This window comes from Heterocephalus glaber, unplaced genomic scaffold (genome assembly GCF_053883595.1).
Source record: "Heterocephalus glaber isolate CG9 unplaced genomic scaffold, H.glaber_assembly_v1.0 deba00001781, whole genome shotgun sequence".
Taxonomy (NCBI): domain Eukaryota; kingdom Metazoa; phylum Chordata; class Mammalia; order Rodentia; family Bathyergidae; genus Heterocephalus; species Heterocephalus glaber.
This window is the reverse complement of record NW_028258467.1, coordinates 1,233,310-1,260,198: the sequence shown is the minus strand read 5'-3', so window position 1 is coordinate 1,260,198 and position 26,889 is coordinate 1,233,310. Positions and strand designations below refer to the sequence as shown.

Genomic DNA, 26,889 nt, shown 5'->3' with positions numbered 1-26,889 from the left:
CACCCAGGCCTGGAGCTGGGAAGTTGCCTAGAACTTCAGAACTACTTGAAGGTGTGTGTGTGGGGGGGTGATGAAGAGGACTGGTCTGGAAGCCCTTTTACCCCTGGGGGCCAGTGGGACAGCTGTGGCATGAGTGGGGCAGCCATCCAGGGGCAGAAACAGTTGAAGCTGAGAGGTTCTGGGGTTTCACCTCATCTCTGCTCAGCTCTGGAAGGGGAGACAGACCGTGTAACGGTGGCATGAGCCCCCACAGCCAGGCAAGAGGAGGAGTATCTACAGCCCCATGTCCCAAGCTGGACTTGTGCAGCATAGAACCCAGGTCTCCTGCCCAACCCAAGACACTGTCCTTCTGCACAGCTGCTTCTGCTTGCTCCTCACCTTCACACTTCCCACCAGGGGGTACCCAGCACCCACAGGGTAGACACAAGGTCCCAAGTTTGTGTTCCCTCTGGTCATGTTCTTTGTTGAAGGCCCTTAGAGCAACCTGCCAGGGTCCCCATTCTAAGTTAGAAAGCCCCACCTGCCAAGACACCAAAGAGGGGGGAGTCCTAAGCCCAACCTAAGTGCTCCCTCCAAGTGATCCTGCTGCAGACCCTGCCTCCAATGGCAGGACCCTATGAAAATCCCATGGGCAGCCATGCTCAGGGGGTACCTAGGAGGCCCAGGCTATGTGTATACAGATGGCTGGGAAACTTCTTTAAGAACTTATGTCTGGGCTGGGGATTTAGCTCAGTGGTTCTGCCGCCTGCCTTGAAAGCGCAAGGTCCAAGTTTGATCCCGGTACCAAAAAAAAAAAAAGAACTTTTTTCTGGTTTTGCAGCTTCAAAAGACTCAAGGAAATGAAAGCTGTGAGCTTTTTTTTTTCAAGTTTATTTGTTTGTAGTTTTTTTTTTACCAGCTTTATTGAGATGTGATTCATATACTAGACAGTTCCCCAACTTGGAGTATAATTCAGTGATTCCAGCACATTGACAGGGTTGTGCAGACCTCGGTTGTGCACCGAGGTCAATTACATGTCATTTTCCTCATCCTGAAGAGACACCTGTGCCTTCAGCCTGCATTAGCTCCCCTCATCCCCTCCCAGCCCCAGCAACCACCAGCCTGCTTTCTGTCTCTGTGGATTTCCTGTTCTGGGGACCTCACACCATGTGACCCTTCCTAACTACCTTCACTTTCCTACTTGATGGGGAACTATGAGCTCCTTCCTCCATGTCCCCTCCCCATCCCGGGCAGTGTCACCCCAACTTGAGTATCTACCTGAGGATACTTGCCCTGGAGGGAGGGTTGCTCGGCACCTGTTGGGGGTGGTAGTGCAGTCACCTGGGGCTGCTCCAACCTAGTCCCTGGACTTGGTGGCTTACAAACACCAGAAGCCTGTTTCCAAAGGTCTGGAGGCTGGAAGCTGGGTCAAGGTGCCCATGGCCAGATTCTGGTGCAGGCCCCTTCCTGGTCTACAATCAGCACCTTCTCCCTGTATCCTCAAGGGCTGGGTAGACAAGCAAGCTCTCTGGGGTCCCTGTGATAAGAGCACTAATCCCCTAATTATGTCATAATGCTGGCACAGTGGGGCTTAGAGCTTCAAAATTGATATGAATTTGGACGGACTCAGCCTCCAATAACAGGAAGAAGGAGGTTCTCCCAGATTCCGGGAACTGCATCTGTGGGTCCCTCAAGGACTAGCCTCCTCCCACTGCATCCAGCAGGGGTGGGAATGGGGAAGATTAGTGGCAGGGAGGACACCCTAGGCTGATTCTGGGAAGATTTCAATTATCATGAGGCAGAAATTAACACTGGAGCCTAAGAATTGAATGGCCACGTGGGCTCAGAAATGATCATCTTGGCACCATTGAGTGGGGACAGAAATACTGTGATGAGACCCCCTAAAGCTGAGCTCTGCTTGGGACCTGAACAGGCCAGTGGGGTCAGCCACAGAAAATCCATGCTGTGTGTCTGATCCTTTTTGATGGCCACAATGTAGAGTGATAGATGTTCGTAAAGCACTGACCAGGGATGCCCCTACTCCTCCAGCCCAACCTCCCAGACACTTTTGAGCTCTGAGTTCAAACAGAGATCAATTAGACAATCCACCGTTTAAAAGGAAACATATCGCATGCCTGCCCCACTCCCAGAGACACTGCCTCACGGCCCTTCCTCCTAGAGTTCAGAGAGGCCCAGGGAACTCGGGGTAGGAGGGTAAGGGCACCCACTGCATTGGAGGATGAGGAGGTTGGGGGGATGAGGCTGGAATCGGGAGGAACAGAGTGTGCCAAAAAGAAGACTGGGGGTCTCCTCCTCCACCAGGCAGATCCCATCCCTGCCCTATCTAGGGCCCAGGGAACTGGGGAACGTAGTGATGGATCCAGGACACATAGCTCATCACACGGGCATACACCCCAGGGAAGTCACGATGTTCACAGTCATTACCCCAGCTCACCACACCTACCTGCACCCAGGTGCAGTTCCATGTGCAGACCAGGGGACCCCCAGAGTCTCCCTAAGGAGAAACAAGACTCGGTGTTCCTTCCAGTGCCCTCCCCACACACACACTTGAGCCCATGGGGCTTTGCTGGGAGGGACAGCAGGGCTCACCTGGCAGGCATCATGGCCCTTTCACATAGCACACAGCGTATCATCCTTGATGACCCTGCCAGCACTGTCCAAGAAGTTCTGGTACCGCTGGTCACAGGCCTCGTTCTCCACAATAGGAACTGCCACGGCCTGTAGGTGGTAGGGTGGGGGCAGCGACTCTGTGGGGAGGGGCCAAGTGAGAATTGTGAGCTGGGGGGTCCCACTTGTTCCCAACAGTGAACACAGAATGGCCATGAAGTCTCCTCAATACCCACCAAACTCCCAGATGTTACCCCAGCCAGTCACCCAGCAGGTCTTTCCCTGGGAGACCCTCAAGGAGGCCTCTGGGAGGAAGACAGGGTGGATGCGCTCTGACAGTGCTACAGGGGCCTCCAGTCTCAGCAGGTCGATGTCTTCTCCCCCTTGGGCAGACAGGCTCTCATTGTACTTGGGATGGTGGATGATCTGAGCCACCTTCACCAGCCGGTCATCCTCATAGAGCCTCAGCTGCCCAACCTGGACCCTGAAGGTGCAGGCCTCCAGCTCCTGCCTGTGGGGGGGACACCAGGATCTCCTCAGGGAGGCCTGCAGGCCAGGAAGGTTGAGCTCAGCGCAGTTGCAGGGATTGGGTCAGACACTTGGGCCAAGGCTGCCCCTGTAGCCTGAGGAGGACCCAGAAATTCTGCCTCCCTCCTGATGGCCCTGCACCCACCCAAAGGCATAGATGTCCCCACTCACGGCTCAACACAGTGGGCAGCGGTCAGCACCCACTGTGGGTGGATGAGCAAGCCCCCGCAGATGTGCTCCCACCAGTGGCTGCTCATGCTGTAGAACTGCAGGCTGACCTGCCATAGGAACCTCCAGGCTGAGACAGCGCAGCCCCCGATGATGCCTGCCAGCTCCCGTCCTGGGCGGGGATCTGAGGAAGTGGGATAGGGGGATTCAGAGGATGGATGGAGGTGCTCAGGACTCAGAGTCAGAGAGGCCTCTGGCAGGTGGACAGCCCCAGGACTGGTCCTGTGAGCCCTGGGGGCAGGGATGGGTTCAGGGAAGCTAGGGCATGGGGTCAGGACTCACCAGGGGTCATGGGGATGGAGCCCCCCAGGCAGGGCAAGGTCAAGAGCAGCAACCACAGCATCTGTGGACAAGGGCAGGGCCTGGCTGAGGGTCCAGAGGCTGGACCTTAGGGTCTAGGCAGAGGCTCTGAGTGCCTCTCACCTCTGGTCCCTCTGCCCTCTCCTCCTGGCAGCTCCTGGCAGCTCTGTGAGCCCCCTTATCTCTCAGATAGAGGAAGTGGGTGGTTAGGGAGCAACCTACCTCCTGGGGTCTTCTGCAAGAGAGCTTCTGGATGGAGACCAGTGGGGTGAATGTTAGCAGAGGGACCCAAGGTATTGGGGTCCTGGTGGGACCAAGCCTTGGCCTAGAAACCCAGTAAGTGAGCCCAGGGCCTATGCAGCAGCACAGGGGACTGAGGGTGAAGAGGAATTTTAAGAACTATGACATAGTGAGGAGCCCAGGAGGGACCGCTGGGAGAATGTGGTTAAAAAGTCCCTTTCTGGTTCCCAGGCCAGGCCTCCTCCCATCTTCATCCACTGTGTTATACTTGAAACTGATGGGTTCGATTCATGGACCCCAGAGCATGCGTCTCCTCTTTGACCCAACCCCTCCACTGCTCAAAAAATAACCCAGTGTGTCCTCAATCTGTGAGGGACTAAGGCTAGGAACAAGGCCAGGAGACAGGCTGTCAGCAACCGGGGGACAGTGGGAGACAAACTCAGGGAGAGGTGGGCAGCAGAAGGCACCATGTCCCCTCTCCGGGACCTTTCCCTGGGAGCTGGGGTGCAGACAATAAAAATTATTCAGCCTGAACTTGTCAGCAGCTCCCAGCAAAGAGGGCTCCAAGTCCAAGATCATGTTTCAAGGTAGTGTATGTGCTCACCACAAGGGACGATCCGGGGTGCCCAGTGGCCCTTCTCCTTGCACAGGGTCCCCAAAGTGTCCCAATGCCACTGTAGGTGATGTCATCATGGAGACCTACGCTCAGTAGCCATCAGCCCATCCTATTCCCTCCTTGGCCCTGCTGGACACAGTGTTGCAAACAGATTAGACAGCAGGCCACCACGGCATTATTCAACCTGAGTCCCAGCCCCAGGCCCCCAGCCCAGCCCGTATCACAAAACAGCAGGGCGAGGAGCCCACAGCCCGAGGGAGGTACTAGGGGGCCCAGGTAGCCTGAGATAGGGCCAGGTTAAGATGAAGAATTTGAGGTCAGTTAGAGACCAGATTCTGGAATCTGCAATCTGGAACCTGGAACCTGGAACCCTCCTGACCCCCTCTCTAACCCCAACACAACCACCTCAGCCAGCCGGCTGGCCTAGCCCTCTGGGTTCCAGAACCACAGTGATGTCCTCAAGGCCCATCAACCATGAATGATCAGCAAGACATGTTCTTCTGTTCAATGACCACGACCCAAGTAATGTTTTGTTTTGTTTTGGGGGGGGGCGCTATTTTTTGGTTCTTTTTGGTACCAGGGATCAAACTCGGGACCTTGCGCTTGCAAGGCAGGCGGTGGAACCACTGAGCTAAATCCCCTGCCCTCAAGTAATGTTTTTTAAAGATGGGATCTTGCTATATAACCCAGGCTAGCCTGAAATTCATGATCCTCCTGCCTCAGCTTCCCAAGTGCTGGGATTACAGGTGTCACTATGCCTAGCTTCCAGGTGAATTAATTTTCTACCTGGAATCTTTCTTCCTCTAGAGCCCCAGGTCAGTGCTGCTCAGAACACTTGGTTGGATGTCCCCATTAAAAGCCTAGGGACAGCTTTCCTGTTTGAATTTGCAAATGAGAAAGACGCACCTCCAAGAGGTGGGGCAGAGGGCAGGGAGCCAGTGAGCACCCTGGGCTCCCCACAGCCTGGTATGGGGTTAGGCAAGCCCTTCTCTGACCCTCAGGCACATATAAAGTGTCAAGAGAGTGGTGGGTGCTGGGGAGCTAACACTCACAACCTCCCACATCCACACACATAGTGGGCTCAGCTCACAGAAACCAATAGTTCATTTTCAGGAACTTTTTTTTTTTTTTTGAGACAAGATCTCACTATGTAGTTCAGGCTGACCTTGAACTCACAATATAGCCCAGGCTGGCCTCAAACTCACAGAGATCCTCCTGCCTCTGTCTCCTAAGTGCTGGGATTACAGGTGTGCACCACCATGCCCAGCTCATTTTCAGGAACTTATAACTGAATCATTAAAGATAGCTATTAATAAAAATTAAGCCATATCAATTTATAATTTAAAACAATGGGTTTAAAAAGATGAAAGACGGGAGTGGTGGTGCCTGCCTTTAATCCTCGCACTTGGGAGGGTGAGGCAGGATTGCAAATTGAAGCCCAGTTTGGGCAATTTAGTGACTTAGCAAGGCCCTGTCTCAAAATAAAAAGGCTAGGGCCAGGGATTTAGTTCAGTGGTTCTGCTGCCTGCCTCGCAAGCACAAGGACCCAAGTTCGATCCCTGGTAGAAAAAAACCCCAAAAAACAGCTCAAAATAAAAAGGGCTGAGGATATAGCTCAATGCAAAGGCCCTGGTTTCAACCCCTAGCACCAAAAAGAAAAAAGAATGAAAATACAAAAGCTGATGTTTTGAAGTCCTGGAATAGACTTAACAATAGAATGAATTTGGCAAAGGAGAGATCAGCACAAAGGAAGACAGGTCAATAGGGAGTGTCCAATCTGAGGAAATACAGAAAAATGAACAGGTCCTCCTGCTCTTTTTTGTATTCTTTATTTCTCTGGAGACAGAGGCTGCAAGTAGGAAAGGCTCTCTCCCTGGGAAAACACAGGAAACTAAATCTACAGCCCTGTGTGGCCACCATAGAGACCCAGCGGAGCCCTGTCAGGTCCCTCCACCGTCCAGCCTACTCTCGCTGGGAGACCTGGTGTCATGGTCTGTTCTGGTTACACAAATAGCCCAGGCCAGGTGGCTGCCTTTGTCCATGGCCTCACAATGATAGGGGACATCAAGAGACATATGAAAGCAGTCTCCCCTCATAATCAATGTCATTGTCCCTGCTAGGATGGCAGCCTTCTTCCTACCTACTAGTCTGTGGCACGGGACACTGAAAGTGCCTGGGATCCACCATCTGTCCCTTTGAAGAAGCAGTGCCTCCAACACCAGAGAGTCCAGATTTGTGGGAACAGGAAGCCCATATAACATAATACTTTCCCAGGACTGGGACGTGGATCTTTCTTCGGGGAGCCACCATTCTCCCCATGACAGTGGGGTAGGTACAGCCATCTGGAAGTAAATGAAACCACACTTGGTGAAATTAGGTGCACCTCTGCCCAGTCCCTGATGCTTCCCCTCCTGGGAGGGTGGCACAGGGACAATCCTCACAGAGAATGAGGATGAGCTCACAGTAAGCAGGCAGGAGAGTAACCTGGGTAGGCATCCATGTGTTCCATGTTCCCAGGGCAGCATGGCCAGATCCCAAGGAACCTGTGCACTGAGAGGAGCCATTTCCTGGTCCAGAATCCTCACCTGCAGCTCCGAGTCAAGGGACTTGACAAGGACCCAGGGCTCACACGTGGGGAACAGTGTCACCTGAACCAGAGTCCCCCAGGAACATGGCGGGTGGCTGATGTGGGTAGACTTAGGCCATCTGGGAATGTGAGCTAAAAGTGCTAACCCTCAGCGCAGGGTGCAGGCCCCTTGTACTTTTCGTCTGGGTCCAGGGCAGGGGGATTTACAGATATGAGACTCACCCTCTCCTCCGGTGGTTCTTCTGTGTGTCCCTGCCCCTCTCCCACAGTACAGCAGCTGCCATGGCTCCTGCTTCCTGCCGCCCGGTCAGCCCCCCTCCTGTCTCCTGGGAGAGGGTGACAGATATCGGACTGCTGGAGGCCAAGTGCACAGATGTGACTGGTGGCATGTGTCACTACTCAATTGTCTACAAGGACCATGGATGCAAAGATGGAGCGTCATCTTCTAACTGAAACCACTCTTCCTCTCAAGCTCCACATTGGACTGACTTCACCAGCTCAGTCTACATCGGCTCCGTCACTGCTCAGTGGGACCCTGTTCACTCATTCACTCCACAGGTAACTCCTGAGACCCTGCCACATGTCCTAGGAGTGTGCAAATCTCACTGTTCGCTGGCCATAGTGGCACACGCCTATCATCTCAACACTGTGAAGCTGAGGCAGGAGGATCCCAAGTTCAAGCCAAGCCCGGGCAACTTAGAGACAGCAACACTGTTTCAAAATAGAAAAACTTTAAAAGTGCTGGGATGTAGCTCAGTGTAAAGGCCTTGGATTCAAGTCCCAGTAATACACACACACACACACACACACACACACACACACACACGTAGGCCACTTCTGCAGACCCTAAAGCCGCTTCGGTTTAGGCGGCCTGGTGGTCGGTAGCTCCTGCCAATCAGGGGCCCAGTGCTACCTGCGCCACAGTTAGGTGCGGGCACCTGGTTAGAGCTGTACCCCCGCCCCTCCCCCAGAATGTGGGCCGGAGCCCTCTTGTGGCCAAGCCGAGTGCCTGCAGGTCGTGGGCGCTTACCGGACATCTGCACAAATCGGCACCCCGCTCGTCCTCTGCGTAACAACGACTCAGCCCCCTGAAAGAGCGCTCTGGGCTCAGGCCCTGGTGTCCGTGAAGGGGGTCCCCACTAGCTTGGCACCGAGGCCAGCTCCGCCCGGCCTTCCCCTGCGGCCCCGCCCTGGTCGTTTTTTCCCCAAAGCACCAGTATCCCCGGTACTGCCACGAGGGGGCAGCAGGGGGCCCAAACCGCTCCCCGTGTGCAGACTCAGCGTCCTACGATGCCCCACTGTACGTCACCTGTTCATAGCTTGGCGTCCCAGAAGCCCTCGCCCCGCTGGCCTCTTAGTTCTACTGGACACTGCCTGGGGTGGCTCCCTGGGTTAAAGTTAGGGTTAGTGTCCACTCCTTTGAAGGGTCCTCGCACTGTCCCTAAGTCCTGTGCCCTTTCTCCCTGGCTGGCCTCCCACATCAGGGACATCTGCAAAGTGAGGACGCCCAGGTCTGTGCTCCAGGCAGTGTCCACGAAACCACCATGCCCCAACCGAATTCCTCCCCGTCCTCCAGTGGAGTCACCAGCTGCCTGCCACCCAGGTGCTGGGACTTAGAGGAAGTGGCAGGAGCTACCAGGCTGCCTTGAGTGGGGGGCATTCATGCGAAGGAGATCATTGCTCAGGAGGAGGAAGAAGACAAGTGTGTAGAAAACTTGGGGCTGGGTGCCAGCCAAGGCTTAAATGGAGCCCAGGGCTCTGGGGGTGAGATGAGCATCTGCCTAACAAGGTGGCACCACAGCCTTCTCAATCTGTGCAGTTCTCTCCTGCTCTCTTGAAGGGGCCCATAGCACCAAATGTGCTCTCCTAAAATAAACACAAACCCGTGGTTGGAAGGAGCTCAATACACAAGAGTGTATTGTCCCCCAGGTGGGGAAAGATGGAAGGTCACAACCCATGAATCCTGGTCTGTGAGCTCTTCTGCCCATCTGGGAGCTTAGGGCCAAAGGCTGCCAGCCTGCTGTATGCCAGACTCTCAATTAGTGCCCTGGCCCTTTCTGCAGGGAGTGGGGGACGTCAACTCCACCAAGCAGTCTCTTGTTCTCTGCAGCCCCTGTGCTGGTCAGCTGCTTCTGCTTCCAATCTTCCAGCTCTCTACTGGCCAGAGCAGAGCTGGAGACTCAGTCCTCATAGTCCTTACATCCTGGCAGTGTGGTGGAGACACAAAGCTGCAGGTACATTCCTGGTCTTTCTCTTTGATGACAGTGGGAATTTGGTGGTTGGCAGTGGTCACCCTTGGGGGCCACAGAAAAGCAAAGTCCAAGTCAGTGTGCAAATAGAGACAGTTCTGGACTTTGTGCCTGATCCCAGACCATCACCTGGACCCAGCCCAGCAAGCCTAGTACCTGCTTGACCAAGTCACTTGCCTCCACATGGAGGGAAAGGGCCATTACACCTTCAGGCTCACAGGTGGGATGGGCACTTGGGCTGCTAGAAAGCAAGACAGGATGTATTAGGCCCGAACAGAAGCAGAGGCCCCAGATCAGGTATTGGAGATGCTGGCCCTCAGGGGTTAGAGGACTCCCTCCAAGAGCCTGGCAGGGGAGGAGGCCCCAGGAGGACCAGGCCCCAGCCACTTAGTGTGTCTCCTGAAGTTCCCACTGGGCTAGGCAGGGCTGTTGTCCAGGGGAGGCCCTCAGGGTCAGGGGTGTGGCCTCCAGGGAATGAGAGACAGAGGGTTCTGAACCTGAGGTCAGACAGTGGAGGCTTTTGTTGAGTTATAGGAATTCTTTATATCTTCTGGGTATTAATACCTTATCAGATATAAGCAAATTTGCAAATGCTTTCTCCTGTTCTGTGAGTTGCCTTTCCATTATTTCAACGTCTTTGATGTACGATTCCAATTTATCTAATTTTGCTCGTCTATACTTTTTGTATCATGTCCAAGAAATCACTGACAAATCCAGTGTTTTGAGCTAGTTTTTTGGGTTTTTTTGTGTGTTTTTTTTTTTTTTTTTCTTTTGGTTCCAGGGATCGAACTCTGGTCCTTGTGCTTTCGAAGCAGGTGGTGAAACCACTGAGCTAAATCCCCGGCCGTGAGCTAGTTTTTATACACGGAGTGATGTAAGGATCCAACTTCATTCTCTGGCATGTGGATCTTCTTCCTTTATAGAAATCCACCCAGGAGCAGTGGTGCTTGCTTGCAACGCTGTGTGTGGAGTCTGGCCCCCAGCAGGCCAGGAATAGACACGGAGCAGGGGTTGACCCACGCTCCCAACAGGGTGGGGCCAAGGGCAGACACATCAGCCAGAATCATCCCCCGGATTTTATATTGATTGATTCTGCACCAACTCCTCACCTTTATAACCTTAGTTGTCCCCCTGCCCCCACCCCGGACCCAGGGAAATGGCTCCAGTCAAGTCTCCTGTCCTCCAAAAATGTGTGCTGGGATGCAAGCTGCTCAGAGATGGCTTCTAGGCTGAAGACCCCAGATCTGAATTGGCCTCCTGGCCCATCCTCTGGCCTCCTCCTTCCCACTAGGCCCCACATCCCTCAAACATGAAGGCTTTGACCTTTGTACCACTGTCCATCAGGATGGAAGTTCTCTATGCTGGGTGGAACTTAGCAACCCAGCTACAGGCAGTGTCTCTTCATCATCCCCTCAACATGGTGCACAGGCGTTTGTCTTGTTTCTCTTCCTCCACAGTCTTTACTTTCTCCCAGAAAACTCCACAGCCATGAGCTCAGGCTTAGCTGTAGCACTTATCAGAAATGCAGATTCCCAGGACTGCTCAGAGCTGAGGGCCCAGTGAACAAGTGCTGCTAATGATCACAGCTCAAGGGTACAGTCCCAGGCCAAGCCCAAGCTGGGTCACTGTGTAGGGGCCTAGGAGTGATAGCCCCTTGGAGTTCAGTCTGGAAGAGACTTATAGAATGCTCACTTTCCCTTCTGTTTCAGAGACCAGGCCCTCTAGGGCCCTGTTGTTGTGTCTACTTCCACTTTGCTCACCAAATCAAAGGAGACCATTTATGTGCAAAGAACTTGAGCCTATGGACCGAAGTGACCAGTCACAGTAGCACTAGAGCCAAGCCTCTTCCTGGCCCCTGCTGACAAGGACCCTTTCTAGCCCAGCAGACACTCAGATCTTGGCAGGATTTGCACCCTTCTGATTTTACCCCTCCTGCTAACAGGGCAGTTGGGCGAACGGGGAATCTACACACTGCACACCCACTGAGCACAGGACCAGATGTAGACTAGGGGCTGAGGGACCCGTGGTTCTTGCCTGGAGGAACCAGCAGCCTCAGACAGGAAAGCTGAAGAACCCAGAGAAGGAAGAAGAAAGAGGGACCGGTGGGGGTAAAAGAAAAGAAGGAAGAGAAGAAGAAGGAAAAGAGAGAAAGGAAAAAGGGAAAGAGAGAATGAGTGGATGCATGGATGGATGACAGCAGGTCACCTCGCTATCCCCCCAGCACACTTCCTTGGCAGACAACCCCCCCTCCCTCATCGTCCAGTCCTCCAGGACCAAGGTACCCTAGAGCTGTCCCCAGCAGGGCTCGGATATCGGTCCGCCCGACCGGTAGGTGCCCGGGGACCGCTGACCGTCCGGGCTGTGAACGGGAAGCGGCTCCCCAGAGCCAGGGACGGACGGGGCACCATGGGTCCCCGGAGCGCCCCTCCCCCATCAGCCCATACACTTCCCCAGTGGACCTCCCCTCCCCCTACGGCGCTGGTCTCACTCCCCTCCCCCACCCAGAGCCAACCCGTGGGTTAGGGAGCATCCACACATTCCTACCCGTCTGTGTGCGCTCGTCTGGCCCTTTGTATAGGCTCAGCTCATTGGACGGATTCGAGGGAAACCCCGCCCAGAGCCCCGAACTGGCCAATGGCAGAGGGTGTCACAAGGCTTTGTGGTCCGGGGATCGTCACCGTCCTGCGACGATTCGGGGACCCTTAGGCCTCAGTGGTGGTTGCCCCCTGGACCCAGACCCTGACCGCAAGGAGACCTCCGGGTCCTGTGCCGGAGGAGGTGCCCGCCGGCCATCCAAGGAGCCCTTGAGGGTCTTGGCCTCCTTACCCCCGCACAGCTCGCCGCCTTGTCCTCGAGTTGGGGCGCACAACCCGAAGGGGAGTTTGCAGACGCTCCCTCGCTCCGGGGACGCGGCTCCTTTAAGGGTGCGGGCATCCGAAGCACCGCCTGCCTGGAGAGGCGCCCCGAGCCCAAGCTTCCCGGGAAGACCTGAGCGGCAAGTGCGCGGCGGCGGGGCGCAGGGAGCGAGGCGAGCGCGGCGACGCGGACGATACGGGGCGCGGGGTGGCGGCGGCGGCTAGGGGGTCAGGCGCACGGCGGACAGTCCGGCTCAGGCCCCGCCCCGCCCGCTGGGGTCCTGCGCTCGGGGCTGCGCGCGGCGGGCGCGGAGGGAAGTCCCGAGACAAAGGGAGTGCCGTTGCCTCTGCCGCCGCGACGCGTCGGGCCGCGGCCGTCAGGTGAGCCGTCGCTGCCTGGGCCCGCGCTCCACTCCCTGCCCCGCCCTCAGGTAGGGCCCCCGGGGCCGCCCGGGTGTGTCTGGGCCCAGGCTCTCGGCCTCCCGCCTCCCTCCCGCAGCCGCCTCCCGCCCGCCCGAGGGCTCCGCTGCCTTCCTGCCCGCGGCCCTCGCCTGTTGCCGCCTCCGTAACGGCCTCTTCACTCCCTGCCCACAGCCTTCTGCTCTCCCGCCTGCAGCCCTCGGAGCGACCTAGCCCCAGTCATGGTTCTTTGGCCAGGCCAGGTGCGGAGCTGGGTCTCGGCCCGCCTCCGATGGCTCGGCATCAGATGAGTTTCCCCACGCACCGGGAGGCGCCGCCGCAGGTGCTGCTTCGCCTCGCGGTATTGCTGGACGGTGATGGGTGCTGGCGGCCGGGAGGCCGGTGAGGCCGCCGTGTCGCGGTCAGCGGAGATGCTCTCCCTGACTTTGGGTTTTGCCGGTCTCCCTGCATGGACTCTGGTCTGCCAGTTTCTTACTCTTAAGGAAATGTTGGCCTCGTGGGTAGGTGCTCTACCTACGGTTTAGAAAATGGATGTGGAGCCGAAGTTTGTACTCGTTTGCTTACAGAAAGGTCCTCTCCTTGGGCTTTTGGAATGGTTGCTGTTGGGCCCACGTCTTCAGGCTTTGAGCTTTGGGATCTTGCTTCAGAAACGTCTAGGGAGCCAGAGACAGCCTGTGCTGCCGGGTCTTCGGAGTTAGGGGTGCTTGGGGTATGTAGAAGAACATCTGGGTGGAGAGGTGTTACTAAGGGTTTTTGCAGGTGTGTCATAAAGTCAAGGTTGGGGGAAATAAGTACTTGCAGCTGCTTAAGTAGCATTGAAGTCTTTACTACTATCTGTGTCAAGTGCAGCCCACTGTTCCAGCCGAAGAGAGAGGTGAGGTCCATACTTGGGTTTCTTCCCTGCATAGTGTTTGTTCCTTGCCTGTCTCTGATAGTTTAATTTTTGTCTTTCCTGTGCTGAGGCATCCAGTAACGCATTAAAAGTGGCTCTCTGTTAACTTGGAAAGTCAGATTTGATTTTATAGGGATTTGGAGTGAGCGATTCTGTATTGTGACCAGTTGCCTGCTTCTGGACAACAGGAGCTGGAGCACCTGTCTTGGGGTGCAGGTGCGCTCTGGGGGCTCTTTCCCTGTTGGTGTGGGTCTCCAGTGGGCCGACTCTAATTTGGGATGCTGTGAGACAGAAGGCATATCAGGAGCAATCAGGCCTTGGGAAGAAGCATTGGCAGACATGGTCTTTTAGAACCACTCCCTCAGTGTTGTTCACACCTGAGGTGGCTACAGTTGTCCCTAGGACAGGGACCTCTGTAGACAGCTGTGCCCTGTCCTTGAGTGAGAGAGGTAGCCTGTGTTTCTCCCTAGGTTTGTCAGGTACCCATGGCTTCTCAGTGTCCACAGTGCTGGCCTGGAGATTCCGGAAGTTTGGATGCCTGGTCCTGCCCAGACTTGTTAGGGACCTCCTGCTACTCAAGTGGCCCGTCTAACCTGAATGTGACAGCCTGCTTGGCCACTTGCTTCTACTGGCTGCTCTTGCTGGAAGGAAATAGGGTCACTGTAGTGACCACTCTGTTTGACCAGTGCTCAGGAAGCCCAACCTCAATTGGAGAGCTACAAGATACCTTCAAGATGGAGGAATTTCTGAGGGCCTTCAGGATGGAGTTGGGCCAGTCCTTTGAGAAGAACAGGCTGAATGAAAGATTTGAGAAACTAGTTTGTGAGAATGAAGCTGTGGCATCTGCTCTCTGCTCCAATCCCTGAGACCCTCAGGCCCTCGTGCCCTCTGACTGGGCAGCTCTGCACTGGCTCTTCCCTGCCTAGAGCACTTCTCTGCATCTTTTTCATGGCTTTGTTTAGTGTTCCCTGATCTACTCCATAGGATGCACCTGAATTGAGGGTAGGCTCCCTAAGCACAGATCACAGAGTGGCCGCTATAAAGGCCGCGTTCCCTACCAGTGACAGCAGCCAGCAAAAACAGCCAGCCAAGCCAGGCATGGTGATGCACACCTATAATCCCAGCACTCGGAAGGCTGAGGCAAGGAGGATAGCCACAAGTTCAAGGCTAGTCTGAACTACAAAGCAAGACCCTGTCTCAAAAAAAATAAATAAATAAAAGCAGACTGTCATCCTATGTTTGGTGGCGTCTGGTTCTTCCTCAACTGTAAGCCACCAGGGGCAGTGACCTGTATCTTCCCCTATGCTTGGAAGAATTCTGCCCTGGTCCTAGCTTCCAGAAAGGGTAAGTATTCTAGGCAAGTGTCTTGGTGGGGCCTTAGCGGCCATACTTGTCCTGGGTCAGTGATGGCGAACCTTTTATAGAGCTTTCAGTGATAACAAATACCCTGCTGTGGCACTCATACCAAACTAAAGATTTTCCACCACTGTCCTACCTAGTACAGACTACCTAGGTAGTCTTGTCTCACTATTTAGGGAGGTGTAGGCACACCAGGGTTCTGGACTCCTGTGGTGGTGAAGAACAGTTCTGCTTTAGGTCTAAAGCCAATGTGTCTATTTGGGGCTTATTCTTGAAGCTAGGTAAGGTAGTGGCCATCAACCCCTGCGCTCCAGGCTCAGGTGCTGGAGCTAGCACCCTGTGTGTGCTCTTTTGTCACGATCTTGTCCTGACAGCCCATGCTGTTGACTAGAGGACTTACCTTCTCTTTCTTACTGGGACTTGAATACACATTACTGCTGAAAAAGCCTGTGGCCGTGTGGTAGTTTATAGTGGCCTCTGATGCCAATCCCATCTCCCCCTTCCACTTTGGTTACTTGGTCAAAGATTTGTCAAAAGCCACCTGAGACCCCGGTGTAGGGCTCCACCCAAGTTCTTGATGTAGTGGGATGGAGTTCCACCTTGTGGAGCACCCTGAAAGCAGCTGTGCTCCAGGATAAAGAGGAGCACCTGGCTTGTACTAAGACTGGGGAGTGAAGTTTATGGATGGTACTTTTTGATTGCAGAGGTAGGAAAGTCAGTGGGGTTTGTGAACGGCGTGGTTTGGTCGATAAGGCAGTTATGATCACAGGAGGGGAAGGGGGCCAGCAGACCAGTCAAATTGGGGCCAGCCCAGAGGCTTCAGCAAGAACAGCCATCCCTTCCAGAGTCAGAGAGCTGGATTTTAGTTGAGACTCTGCCTCAGGGTGAGGACTCTTAACCTTTCTTGCCTGGGAGTGCACCATCCCAAGGAAGAAGGAAGATTCTAGGGCAGGGCCCCATGCCTGTGTTGAAGCTGGACCAGTGGTCAGGACACAGCTTTGAGCTGGAGAGCAAGGTTGGGCTGGAGCTGGTCTTGGTGAAAGACTGCTGCCAGACTCAGCACAGCCCCCATGTGTACATCGATGAGCACATTAGGTTCGGGTCCAGTGTGGGACCTTTCCTGGTGAGAGACATGTCACCTACAACCCTCAACGTGAGCCACCTCAGAGAAATGCCCCTTTTTTTTTTTTTTCTTTTTTCTTTTGGTACCAGGGATTGAACTCGGGACCTTGCGCTTGTGAGGCAGGCGGCGGAACCACTGAACTAAATCCCCGGCCCCAGAAATGCCCCTCTTAATGTGAGAGGCTAGCTTGATGTTTAGGTACTTGTCTGGGATGTCTCCAGGGCCTCTAGACTATTCCAATAAGCTTCGTGGCCTGAGTACTGTTTCACATGGTGAAGGAAGTAACTGGCAGCCAGTGGGTTACAGACAGGGTAGCATCGAGCTCTAGGCCCTGCCCACCAGGTCTTCCACAATGCTGGCACCATGGCCCTGAGAAGAAGTCCTTCTTTACCCATGGTAACACAGGTCTTGAGGATCTCATCCAGATTCTGCTGAGATGGTCCTGACCAGAAGTTTGAGCCACCTACAGGGTTACAGGGCAGACTTGGACCAGAGCTGGCAGACTCATGGTGGGCTGATGGCAAGAAAGGCTGGCCTGTTGGGGTGGCTTATCCACTATGAGCTTTACCCATTCTCTGCTTTTTTCTTTATTGTCCTCAAGAATAATTGTCTTCCTGGCTAGGCACAAATCTAAATTCTGAGCCCAGATTCTGAGGGGTGAAGGAAGAGTGCTGCTGCCTATACGCATACATACCAGGTGCACCAGGAAAGGCATAACCCATCCTTGTACCCCAGGTCTCAGGCTAGGCCCTGGACATCACTGCCACCCCATCTTTCCTGAGAATCTGAGGGTAGAATGGCGTCCCTGTCACTCTGCCCCACTACATTTCTCAGCAGCTTAGCCTGGCTTCCACAGTCTGTCTCCTTACTGTGGAATGCAGGGCACAGTCTACTGGATTGACTGAACCTGGCTTACCTGCTTTTTGGAAATGCCTGCATGCCCTAGCCATCATGTGCAGGGCAGCACAACAGAACAGAGCTTTGCCTTTTTTAACCTGCACTCTGCTCCTCTCTGTTCCAGGGACTTTGAATATGTCGGGGATCGCCCTCAGCAGACTCGCCCAGGAGAGAAAAGCTTGGAGGAAAGACCACCCATTTGTAAGGAGAGATCTGTTTCTTTGCCACTGAGGGGTTGACTCTCAACCGGGCCCATGGTCCCTGTTGTGTTGGCCTGTGGCCACTGGCCAGAGGTTTGCAGACCTATTTTCTGAGCTTCTGAACAGGCCCACAGCACTGATATGCTTCTGTGGCTGTTTTCTCTCAGGGCTTTGTGGCTGTCCCTACCAAGAACCCCGACGGCACAATGAACCTGATGAACTGGGAGTGCGCCATCCCAGGGAAGAAGGGGGTAAGCCTGCTGTACTGCACCTGTGAGGCACTCCAACAGGAAGAGGCTCAGGTTTAGATGTCTGTGGGGTCTGTAATCACACCATCAGGCTTACAGTTCTGCCAGGTCACATCCCAAGCTCAGATCAGAAGGGAGTGGCAGCAGCTAGACTAGGACTGAGCTGTGGCAGGTGGCAAAGGCTGCATTCTCGTGGGTTTTGGGCATCGGGTGGGAGAATAGGACTGCGGTCCTAGCAAGGAGTTTCTGGTGTTCTCACTGGGTGCTGGGGCTCTGGCCTGTACTTCTGGGTGTGGTAAGGTGTGGGTACCCCAGTAACACAGTGAGCCAGCTGCAGTGCTTCTGGAAAGCCAGGGCCATGTGTGAAGCCTCAGTACTTCCATTCTAGCCCACCTGAGTCCTGAGCCAGTTGTGTGCCCTTATTGCCCAACACACAGGGACCATCCAAGTGAGGGGCCCCAGAGATTCTGAGGTGTCTGGACTGTGCCTGGACACTGTGCTTTGTTGCCTCCATTTCCTCCCACCTTCAGGGTAATGAGCTCAGCCTAGGTGGTTCTTCTCTTCTCTCATCATCTTAATAGGCCTTGACCTTGGCTGGGCAGATGGGAGGTTGGGTTTGTGTGTATGGGGCTCTGTTGAGGACAGGATGGATTCCCCAACCCTTACTGAGACCATCCCTTGCGCCTTACTTTAGCTGGGACAGGTGCCCTCTGAGGGGTAGGGTGGGATGGGTAGGTGTCAGGGCATGTAATAGCAGCACCAGTCCCTGTCCAGGTGGGCTCTGAGGCAGGGTAGAGTTAAACAGTATTCTGTATCTGAGCCACAGGCCATGGATCCTGACCTTTGGGAGCCTGGGGGCCCCACATGTTTTCTCCAAAGCCCAGCTCCTGCCTCTGCTCCTTTCCAAGGAGTGCTCTTTCCAACTCCCCCATGGATACAACAGAACACATGGTGTTAGTACAGGTTTGAGGGCAACATCTTCATGGTGTCAGTACAGGTTTGAGGGCAGTTTTGGAGCCTATATCTGTTGAGTCTCTGGCCCCAGGGGCTGGCTCGTACTCCTGGGTATTATGGGGACCAGCAAGCCACACCTAACCACAGTTCACCTCCCTGCAGACTCCGTGGGAAGGAGGCTTGTTCAAGCTGCGGATGCTTTTCAAAGATGATTATCCATCCTCACCACCAAAATGTAAGTTCCTACAGGGACCCGCAGTATTCTTCAAAGAGTTCCAGAGCCCTGGCTGGGACAGTGGTATTGGTGTGGTTGCTCTGGTTGAATGTGGCTTTGATCTGTGTGCAAGCTGTAGATAGGAGTCTGTTTCCACCCCTGGGTTTGGGAAGGGAGTATATTGGCTTAGACTCTGGTCCTAGTTAATGCTGGGAAGCTCTTGGGCCCAGAGCACCTAAACCTTTCGTGACTAACTTTGAGGACCTACATCTGGTGCTTATGAGTGTCCCAGCCCTAGTGGGGACAGGCTTACAGAAGAACCAGACTCATATTCTCTTCCTGAAGGTTGTGTATGGCTTCATGGTAGAGCAAGTAGAGGTTCAATCCCAAAAAAGAAAGAAAAGAATCTCACTGTGATCCAGCCTGCAGCTACGCACTTGTTGTCTCTTATAGTTCAAACCCAGCTGTGGCTGTGCCTGCAGCTGGAGGGATGGACATTTAACCTACAGCTCAGGGAAAGATTGAGCCATGTTTAAAAATGGGCTATGGCAAAATTATCTCAGTGCAGTGTAGCGAAACTCAGGAGCAGAGGGTCCCTCAGTTACCTCACCCCATGGCTGGAAACCAACACAGTGTTCTCAATCAGTCACAAGATCATGTCCACCATACTGAGAAGAGCGTTACACAGTGGGTGGTAAATTCTGGGTATGAACTTTCACTGTGTTGATCTGTAATTCAAATAGTATTTTCCATTTTAATGGTTCCATCAGAACTTAAAATTAAGTATTAACAGGAACCCCAAGCAGAGACTTGTTCCGTTGTGAGTTGTTGGGCTGTCTGAAACCTTTTTGAGGTGCCAGTTAGTCCTTAGTGATCTCTCTCTCTATATTTTTTTTAAGAGAAATATCTTAAGAACAAACTAGACATAACTTTTAATCACTTCTGTTTAGCATTGTGACAGAATGCCAGGCAGATCCAGTCATGCAGGAAAAAGAAGTCACCTAGGTAGCCAGACATGGTTGCACACACCTGTAATCCCAGCACTCTGGGAAGCTGAGGCAGGAGGATTGCACATTTGAGCCTAGCCTGGGCAACTTAGCAAAACTCTGTCTCAGAATAAAAAATAGAAAGAGCTGGGGAATGTAACTATATGAAGGCTCTGGGTTCAGTCTCCAGTACCGCAAAAAAGAAAGAGGAAGAAGAAAAGAAAAAGAAGTCATGTAAGACTAAAAGGAGGACCAAAACCTCTGACTGCTTGTAAAGGTCACTGTAGGAAAGGTTAATGTGCAGAGTATGTTTCCATAGAATGCAACAAATGAAGCTTTAAAATTAAACCGTTTACTTATTTGGATTTGTTTTTTGTGTGGGTTTGTTTGGGTGTTTTGTTTTGTTTTTTGAGACAAGGTCTTGCTATGTAGTCTAGGCTGGCCTTGAAATCAGCAGTGATCCTCCTGCTTCAGCCCTCCAAGTGCTAGGATTACAGGCCTGAGCCTCCATGTCTGACTTTTGGGATTTTTACTGTATTTTTTTATCTATTTGTACCGGTGATCAAACTCAGGACCTTGCACTTGGGAGGCTGGTGCGGCACCACTAAGCTAAATACCCGGCCTCTGGGATTTTAAGACAAGGTCTTGCTGTATATTTGAGATTGGCCTTGAACTCACTATGTAGCTAAGGCTGGCCTTGAACTGGTAGGATTCCTCTTGCCACAGCCTGGGTGGTGGGATTATAGGCTTGTGCTACAATGCCTGGCTTTAATTAAACCATTTAAACCAGTATCAGATACATGGAAATGAGCCCCACAAAAGATAGGGCAGGACCTCTACACTGGGAGCTAGCATTTGTTTCTGAGGGAGACCAGGACAACACACACAGTTGGCAGACCAGAGGGCATCGTGTGGGGAAGAAGTCCATCCTCTTTAAAGTGCTCTGTACCTGTCATTGGCTCCCAGTCAGAGTCCACCAGACTCTAAAATGCATGTAGATAGGCAAAGGGCAAAAATATTTGGCACTCTTGGAGCTCTTGAGGGTTTTAACACAGGCTGAGGCTCAATGCAAGGAATGCCCAAGTCCATTGGTAGTGTGGCTCAGTGTCACATATAAGATATCAAGACCTAGGGCCAGGGATTTAGCTCAGTGGTTCCGCCGCTTGCCCTGCAAGCGCAAGGTCCCGAGTTCAATCCCTGGTACCAAAAAAAAAAAGATATCAAGACCTGTCCTGGGGCACAGAGGCTGAGATGCTATGGGATTGGCATGGAGATGGTAGAGTAGACCCACAGAGCAGATTGGACAGCCCAGAAAGATCACATGCACATGAGCTTGGTGTGTGGCAGGGCTGGCCCAGAGGGATGGCCAGTGGAAGGAGGGGTTGCTGCGCTTCACCATGGACAAGCCTACAGGTGCACATGAAGCCCATTGGGAGGAGAGATGTAGGGCCACTAGAGAAAGGGCCTAGAGGCTATCTTCTTGACTTGGAGTAAACACGGACCTTGCCAGGGAAGCAGAGGAAGTACTGACCATGTAGGAACTGTCCACTGGATCCCTTGAAATTAAGGCTGTCCTTATTAGAAGACACCATTGCAGATGGAGTGAGCCATGGAGACAAGAGGAGTATATACCTCTTGCCACTTGTAATACATCAAGAGCTCCTCTGTGTCACAAAGAAACAAGCAAACAACCATGTGATTGAGTAGACTCTCACAAAAGGGGCTGTCCTTTCACTAGCCCACATCAGGAAGGACGCCTGGCTTTATCACGAATAGAGGATGCACCTCTATGGGGTGGATGCCAGTGTCCTCAGCAGGGCAGATGTGGCCCAAGTGCCAGACAACAGGAGTGCTGAGCCACACATTGGAGAGAGTGTAAGTCTTGGACACTTGCCTTTGGAAGACTGCCCTGACTAAGGAAGCTCAGCTGCCACTGTTCCACTCTAGAAAACATCCAGATGAAGTGTGCATATGCATGTGTTTACAAAGGTGGGGACAAGAAAACAATGGCAGGCCCATTTGTAATGCCCAAAAACTGGAGGTGGTACAGATATGCATTAATAATAGTACAGGGGGGCTGGGGATTTAGCTCAGTGGTTCGAGCACCTGCCTCGCAAGCTCAAGGTCCCGAGTTCAATCCCCAGTACCAAAAAAAATAAAATAATAGTACAGGGTAAGGCTGCAGTGATTACAAAGGATCTGCAAGGATAGCACACGAGTGAATCTCCCATGTGTGACCCTGAGAGCACAGGCCACAGGAGGATACAGATGCCCTTTGTGGTGTTCTTGTGCAGTTTAGCAACAGGTTGTACTGAGGAGTGAGGTCAGAGGTCAGGCAGCAACTGTTGCATTTAAAGGGAAGCCAGCAAATCACCCAAAGCAGGTTGGCATCTGTGGTGTGCATTTTTTTATGTGCAAACTATTCTTACTGGCTAAAGAAACAAGGTTGGTGGATCAGATTAAAGCTAAGTACTTGTATTCAGCAAAAGGTACTAAAAAGCAACCCCAGGGTGGGAGAAGATGTATGCCAGATATAACTAAGAAGGACTTCTAGCCAGAAGATATGAAGAGCTCTTACTAGTCACAAAAGATGTGAACAGGAATGAATGGCAGTGGAGGAAGGGACTGTCCACCTTGGTGATCCCCAGAGATGCAAATGAGGACCCAAGAAACCTGGTTCAGTGGAGTGTGGGGCACCATGAGGAGCACAGCCACATCTTCTGGGACTTATGTGATGCCCTCAGCCCATCATGTGCACGCACATGAGTTCATATCTAGGAGCCCTTACTGCCGCCCTGCCTAGAATTATGCCAGGGACCTCATGCAGAACAAGCTCTGTTGCAGACCATCCCAGAAGTCAGCTCTGAGTGTCAGAGGTTAGGATGGTGGGCCGTGTCAGGAGGGGGTTTTCTCTGAAGCTGTTGACACTAATGGTGTGTTCACTTCCTGATACTGTATCAAGCTGTGCTACACTTGCACTTTTCCAAGAATTTCAGTAACATTTAGAGATAAAGAGGGCTGGGGATTTAGCTCAGTGGTGCCACCTTCCTCGAAGGGGGGGGGGGGGGGATACGGAGATAAAGAGAAGAAGTTGCTCAGGTAAAAGATGAGACATACCGTAAAGTACCATCTGGGGAAATACCTGAGTGGGACTGTTATTCCAGATTTGGGGCGGGGGGGTTACCAGGGATCAAACTCAGGACCTTGCACTTTCGAGGCAGGTGGCGGCACCACTGAACTAAATCCCCAGCCTTCTTTGCTCTTTTATAAAGAAGGAACATGGGTCTCTGGAAGCCCTTGTTTTTACGAAACAGAAAAATCAGGCAGTGAAAACCTCAGGTTGTGAAGACCTTCAAGACAGACCCTGGTCTGTTCCTTTGGGCTGTCCTACTGCACTGTGGCTCCTCCCTTGCATCTTCCTTGAGTCCAGCCAGCTAGGGAAGGCCATAGGCTAAGTTGACCTAGCCCCACCCTGTGGTCTATCTTGGCCACCCAGAGGCTCCACCTGGGCACTATCCTGGGAAAGATACTGTTTTGTCCCTGGTCTGCTGTGTCCCTTGGAAGGAGAGGTGTGTGCCTGCTCTCCTCCTGTTCCCTCCTGGGCATAGTTGCTTTTCCTGAAGACACCTTGCTATGAGGAGGAGGCAGAGTAGTACTGGGAAATGGGACACAGTGGCCTCCGAGTGCATCCTTCCTTTCTGGTCCTCCAGGTAAATTTGAGCCGCCACTCTTCCACCCGAATGTGTACCCCTCAGGCACAGTGTGCCTGTCCATCCTGGAGGAGGACAAAGACTGGAGGCCAGCCATCACGATCAAACAGGTAGGAGGGGCTGGCCCCTGCCCGTGGCCTATGCCCTACCCTGGCCTCTCCACAGGGCTGAGGCTGTGCAGCTAGCCACTGAGCCCCACATGTGTTGTGCTGTGTTTCTGTTTTTTTGTGCAGATCTTATTAGGAATACAGGAACTTCTAAATGAACCAAATATCCAAGACCCAGCGCAAGCAGAGGCTTACACGATCTACTGGTTAGTACTGACTCTGGCCTGCTGGTCACAGTCCTTTCCCTAGAAGTGCAGATAAGCACCTCTCAGTGGGTACCTGGGGTACAGTAACCTAGGAGGGAGGCCGTAAGTCAAACAGCAGGAGAAGATCTGGGGAAGCCCATGTGAGGTGGCTGGAGAGGCATGGAGGACAGCATCATGTCTGGGGCAGACCCTGTGGGCAGCAGAGCTGTATGCAAAGGACCTGTGGTGAGCAAGAATGGGTGGCAGGAGATGGAGATCAATTGACCTGGCTCTCCTGGCCTACTTTCCCCATCCCAGATGCTGCCAAGGGTGGCCTCACTCAGCCGGTTCAGTCACACGACCCCTCGAGTGTGGCTTCCATTCACTTTGCTGTCATGTGGCTGCAGGAGCTCAGCCTGACCCAGCATCTCATGCAGTATGCTAGGGTGTTTTCACCAAGTTGCCACGCCTGTGGCTTGCACAGTGAGGGCAGAGCTACCGTGCCGCACAGGCTGAGTAGCCTTGAGGCAGATGTGCCTCATGCAGCCTTTGGGCCTTGTCACCATGTGGATGCAGAATATTTGTTCAGGGCCAGGGATTTAGCTCAGTGGTTCTGCTGCCTGCCTTGCAAGCGCAAGGACCCGAATTCGATCCCCGGTACCCCAAAAAACAAAAACAAAAACAAAAAGGTATTTGTTCACTGTGTCAAGCTCATGTGATAGGTTTGGTCCACCAAAGCCTGTGGTTCTCGGCCCAGACTTGGCATTCCCACATCGCCTGGGCTGCCACTGCCTTGCTTAACTTTTGTTTGCTCTTTGGGGTTTTTTGTGGGGTGTGTTTTTTTGATTGGTTTGGGTTTTTTGTTTGGGGGAGGGGTTGTTTTTGCCAGTAGTAATTGAACTCAGTGCCTTTACACTGAGCTACATTCCCGGCATCGTCGTCCCCCCCCACCCCCCATTTTTTAGGCAGGGTCTCACTGAGTTGCCCAGGTTAGGCTCAAATTTGCAGTCCTCCTGCCTGAGACACCCAGAGTGCAGGGATTACAGCCATACACCACCACACCTGACTTGTGCACATTTTTTTCCCTGAGCAGTCATTGTTTCTCTGACAAACATCCATTTCAGAAACACCTTTTGTGAAGTATGTTTGGAAGTCTCGGGTCCCTTTCTCATGAATTTCAGGCGTGTCCTGGTCCTGGCAGGTTCCTTGTCCTGAGGACCCTCACTTGGTAAACGGGGGAGGGTCCGGTGAGCTGGATAGGGCCTGGGTTGATACTGCCCATGCATATCAGCACATTCAGCCTTGGGTGCTATGCACTAGGCCCTGCCAACTTGGCCTTGACAGCAGAGCCATCATCTGCATAGTGGCCCCTTTTTTCCCCAGCCCTGGGAGCTTCTGCAAACCCCAGGGCCTGAGCAGCCTGTGGTCTGGTGAGCAAGCACAGAGAACAGGGCTTGGAGAGCCTGTCTCTCAGCGCAGTGCAAGCTCACAGACAAACTACAGCTGGCACGGCACAGCATCAGCTTGCCTAGAAGATCTCTAGGACCTCTGCCCCAAGGAGTACAGTCTGTAAACATCATCGTATTCCCATAGTCCTCCAGGCTATGCTGCCCCCTGGTGACAGTCTGTTGTTCCCAGATGCAGCATTGGCTGGCCATTGTCACCTGAGTCTGACCAGTGCAGGCTGAGTTCTCAGGCCCAGCTTCCTGGCTCCCCCCCACCCAGGTCCCACCAGAAGTTCATGTGTTTGTGGAAATGGGGAGCAAAAACTAATGCCGAAGTTGGGCACGGTGGTAGACAGCTATAACCCCAGCACTTGAGAGACTGAGGCAGGAAGACTGCAGGTAACCCAGGATGAGTTGGGCCGGGGATTTACCTTAGTGGTTTCGCTGCCTGCTGCGCAAGCACAAGGACCTGCGTTCGATCCCTGGTACCAAAAAAACAAAAAACAAAAAACCCCAGGATGAGCAATATAGCAACACGCAATCAAAAAATTAAAATTGCAGAGAGCGAACTGCTTGGCACTTGGTTTTTCTTGGTTTTGAGGGGGTGGGGATAATATTTGTTTGAGGTTTGAGACAAGGTCCTGCTATACAGCCCAGACTGGCATCAAAATTGGAGTCTTCCTGCCTCAGCCTCAAGGTATGAGGAGTATAGGTTTCTGCACAACTTTTAACACTGCCCGAATCTTTGTTTAAGCCTGGACCCACTGGATTGTCCCAGCACTCAGGAGGCCAAGGCAGGGGGATTACTTGAGCCTAGGAGTTCAAGGCTATGCCAGTCCAGCATCTGTATTAAGCTGGAGCTGGGGACCATCACACTGCACGTGTGGTCAGTAGTGGGATCACTCCTGTGAATAGCCACTGCAGTTCAGCCTGGGCAGCAAGCTAGATCCCATTTCCTTCATGAAGAAAAAGACTAAAAATGGACTCTGCATTGATGACTGCTTTGGGCAGCCTGGGCCCACCCCAGTTCCAGCCCTACTCATTGCCTATAGAGCTACTCTGTGTCATGCACAAGTTGTTAGGGTGGCCATAAAACCTCTCCTCTCCTGTCCCAACGCCCAGCCTGGGCTTCCAGCACATGCCTTCCTGCCTTTGGCCTTCTGGCTCCGCCTGTAGGAAGGCTGTGCCCTGCACCTGCCTGGACCTCCCACCTCTCTCCCCCAGGTGGCTCTCTGGGCACAGGCCTCTCCAGGCAGCCACCACAGATCCCCACAGACCTTTCTAACCTCTTTTTTTCTTTTGACCTCCTCAGCCAAAACAGAGTGGAATATGAGAAAAGGGTTCGAGCACAAGCCAAGAAGTTTGCGCCCTCGTAAGCAGTGGCCCTGTGTCTCTGCAGAAAGGAAGGGATTGGTTTGGCAAGAACTCGTTTACACCTTTTGCAAATCTAGTCGCTCGTATGGTCACTAGTCGCCTGGGAGGGCTGGGCGGGTGCCATCTCCATTCCCGCCACTGGCATACAGTTTTCATCCGCTGAATCACCCCGTTTTCATACAGGGTCTCTTCCTTCAGTCTTTTGTATTTTTGATTGTTATGTAAAACTTGCTTTTATTTTAATATTGATGTCAGTATTTCAACTGCTGTAAAATTATAAACTTTTATACTTGGGTAAGTCCCCTAGGAGCTAGTCCTCTGCTCTCAGAGGCAGGCATGATTCCCACCGCTCAGAGCTGCCCGTAGCCTCTAGCTGGCTGTACGAGAAGAAAATCACTTGCCCCTCCCACCCCTCATCTGGTCTCCTCAGAACCTGGGCTGTGTTGCTTATGAGCCTCAGATCCAAAGTCAGCTAGTGTCTCGATTCTGCATCACTTCCTTTGTGTTTATATGGCGTTTTGTCTGTGTTGCTGTTTAGAGTAAATAAACTGTTTATATAAAGGTT

General features: G+C 53.0%; 2 protein-coding genes across 5 annotated transcripts; one reads left to right on the top strand and one right to left on the bottom strand.

The window, feature by feature from the left end:
• Nucleotides 1–727: 727 nt before the first annotated feature.
• On the bottom strand, nucleotides 728–12,289 carry LOC101726289 (mastin-like). The gene is given in 6 exon segments (XM_087202904.1): nucleotides 728–2,494; nucleotides 2,590–2,747; nucleotides 2,844–3,118; nucleotides 3,307–3,487; nucleotides 3,646–3,706; nucleotides 12,182–12,289. Coding segments are annotated over 6 exon segments (954 nt in total). The 3' UTR covers nucleotides 728–2,323.
• Ube2i (ubiquitin conjugating enzyme E2 I) lies at nucleotides 11,253–26,889 on the top strand. Of its 4 annotated transcripts, none has more exons than XM_087202911.1 (7): nucleotides 11,253–11,633; nucleotides 17,026–17,102; nucleotides 17,269–17,352; nucleotides 18,466–18,538; nucleotides 23,214–23,323; nucleotides 23,447–23,526; nucleotides 26,263–26,889. In XM_087202911.1, the coding sequence occupies exons 1-7, from the start codon at nucleotides 11,534–11,536 to the stop codon at nucleotides 26,324–26,326; spliced, it is 588 nt and encodes a 195-aa protein (XP_087059037.1). In that variant the 5' UTR covers nucleotides 11,253–11,533; the 3' UTR covers nucleotides 26,327–26,889. The 4 variants fall into 4 exon arrangements, with proteins under 4 accessions (XP_087059037.1, XP_021106942.1, XP_004873906.1 ...); XM_021251283.2 differs by lacking the exon at nucleotides 11,253–11,633 and adding an exon at nucleotides 12,167–12,350; XM_004873849.4 differs by lacking the exon at nucleotides 11,253–11,633 and adding an exon at nucleotides 12,459–12,591.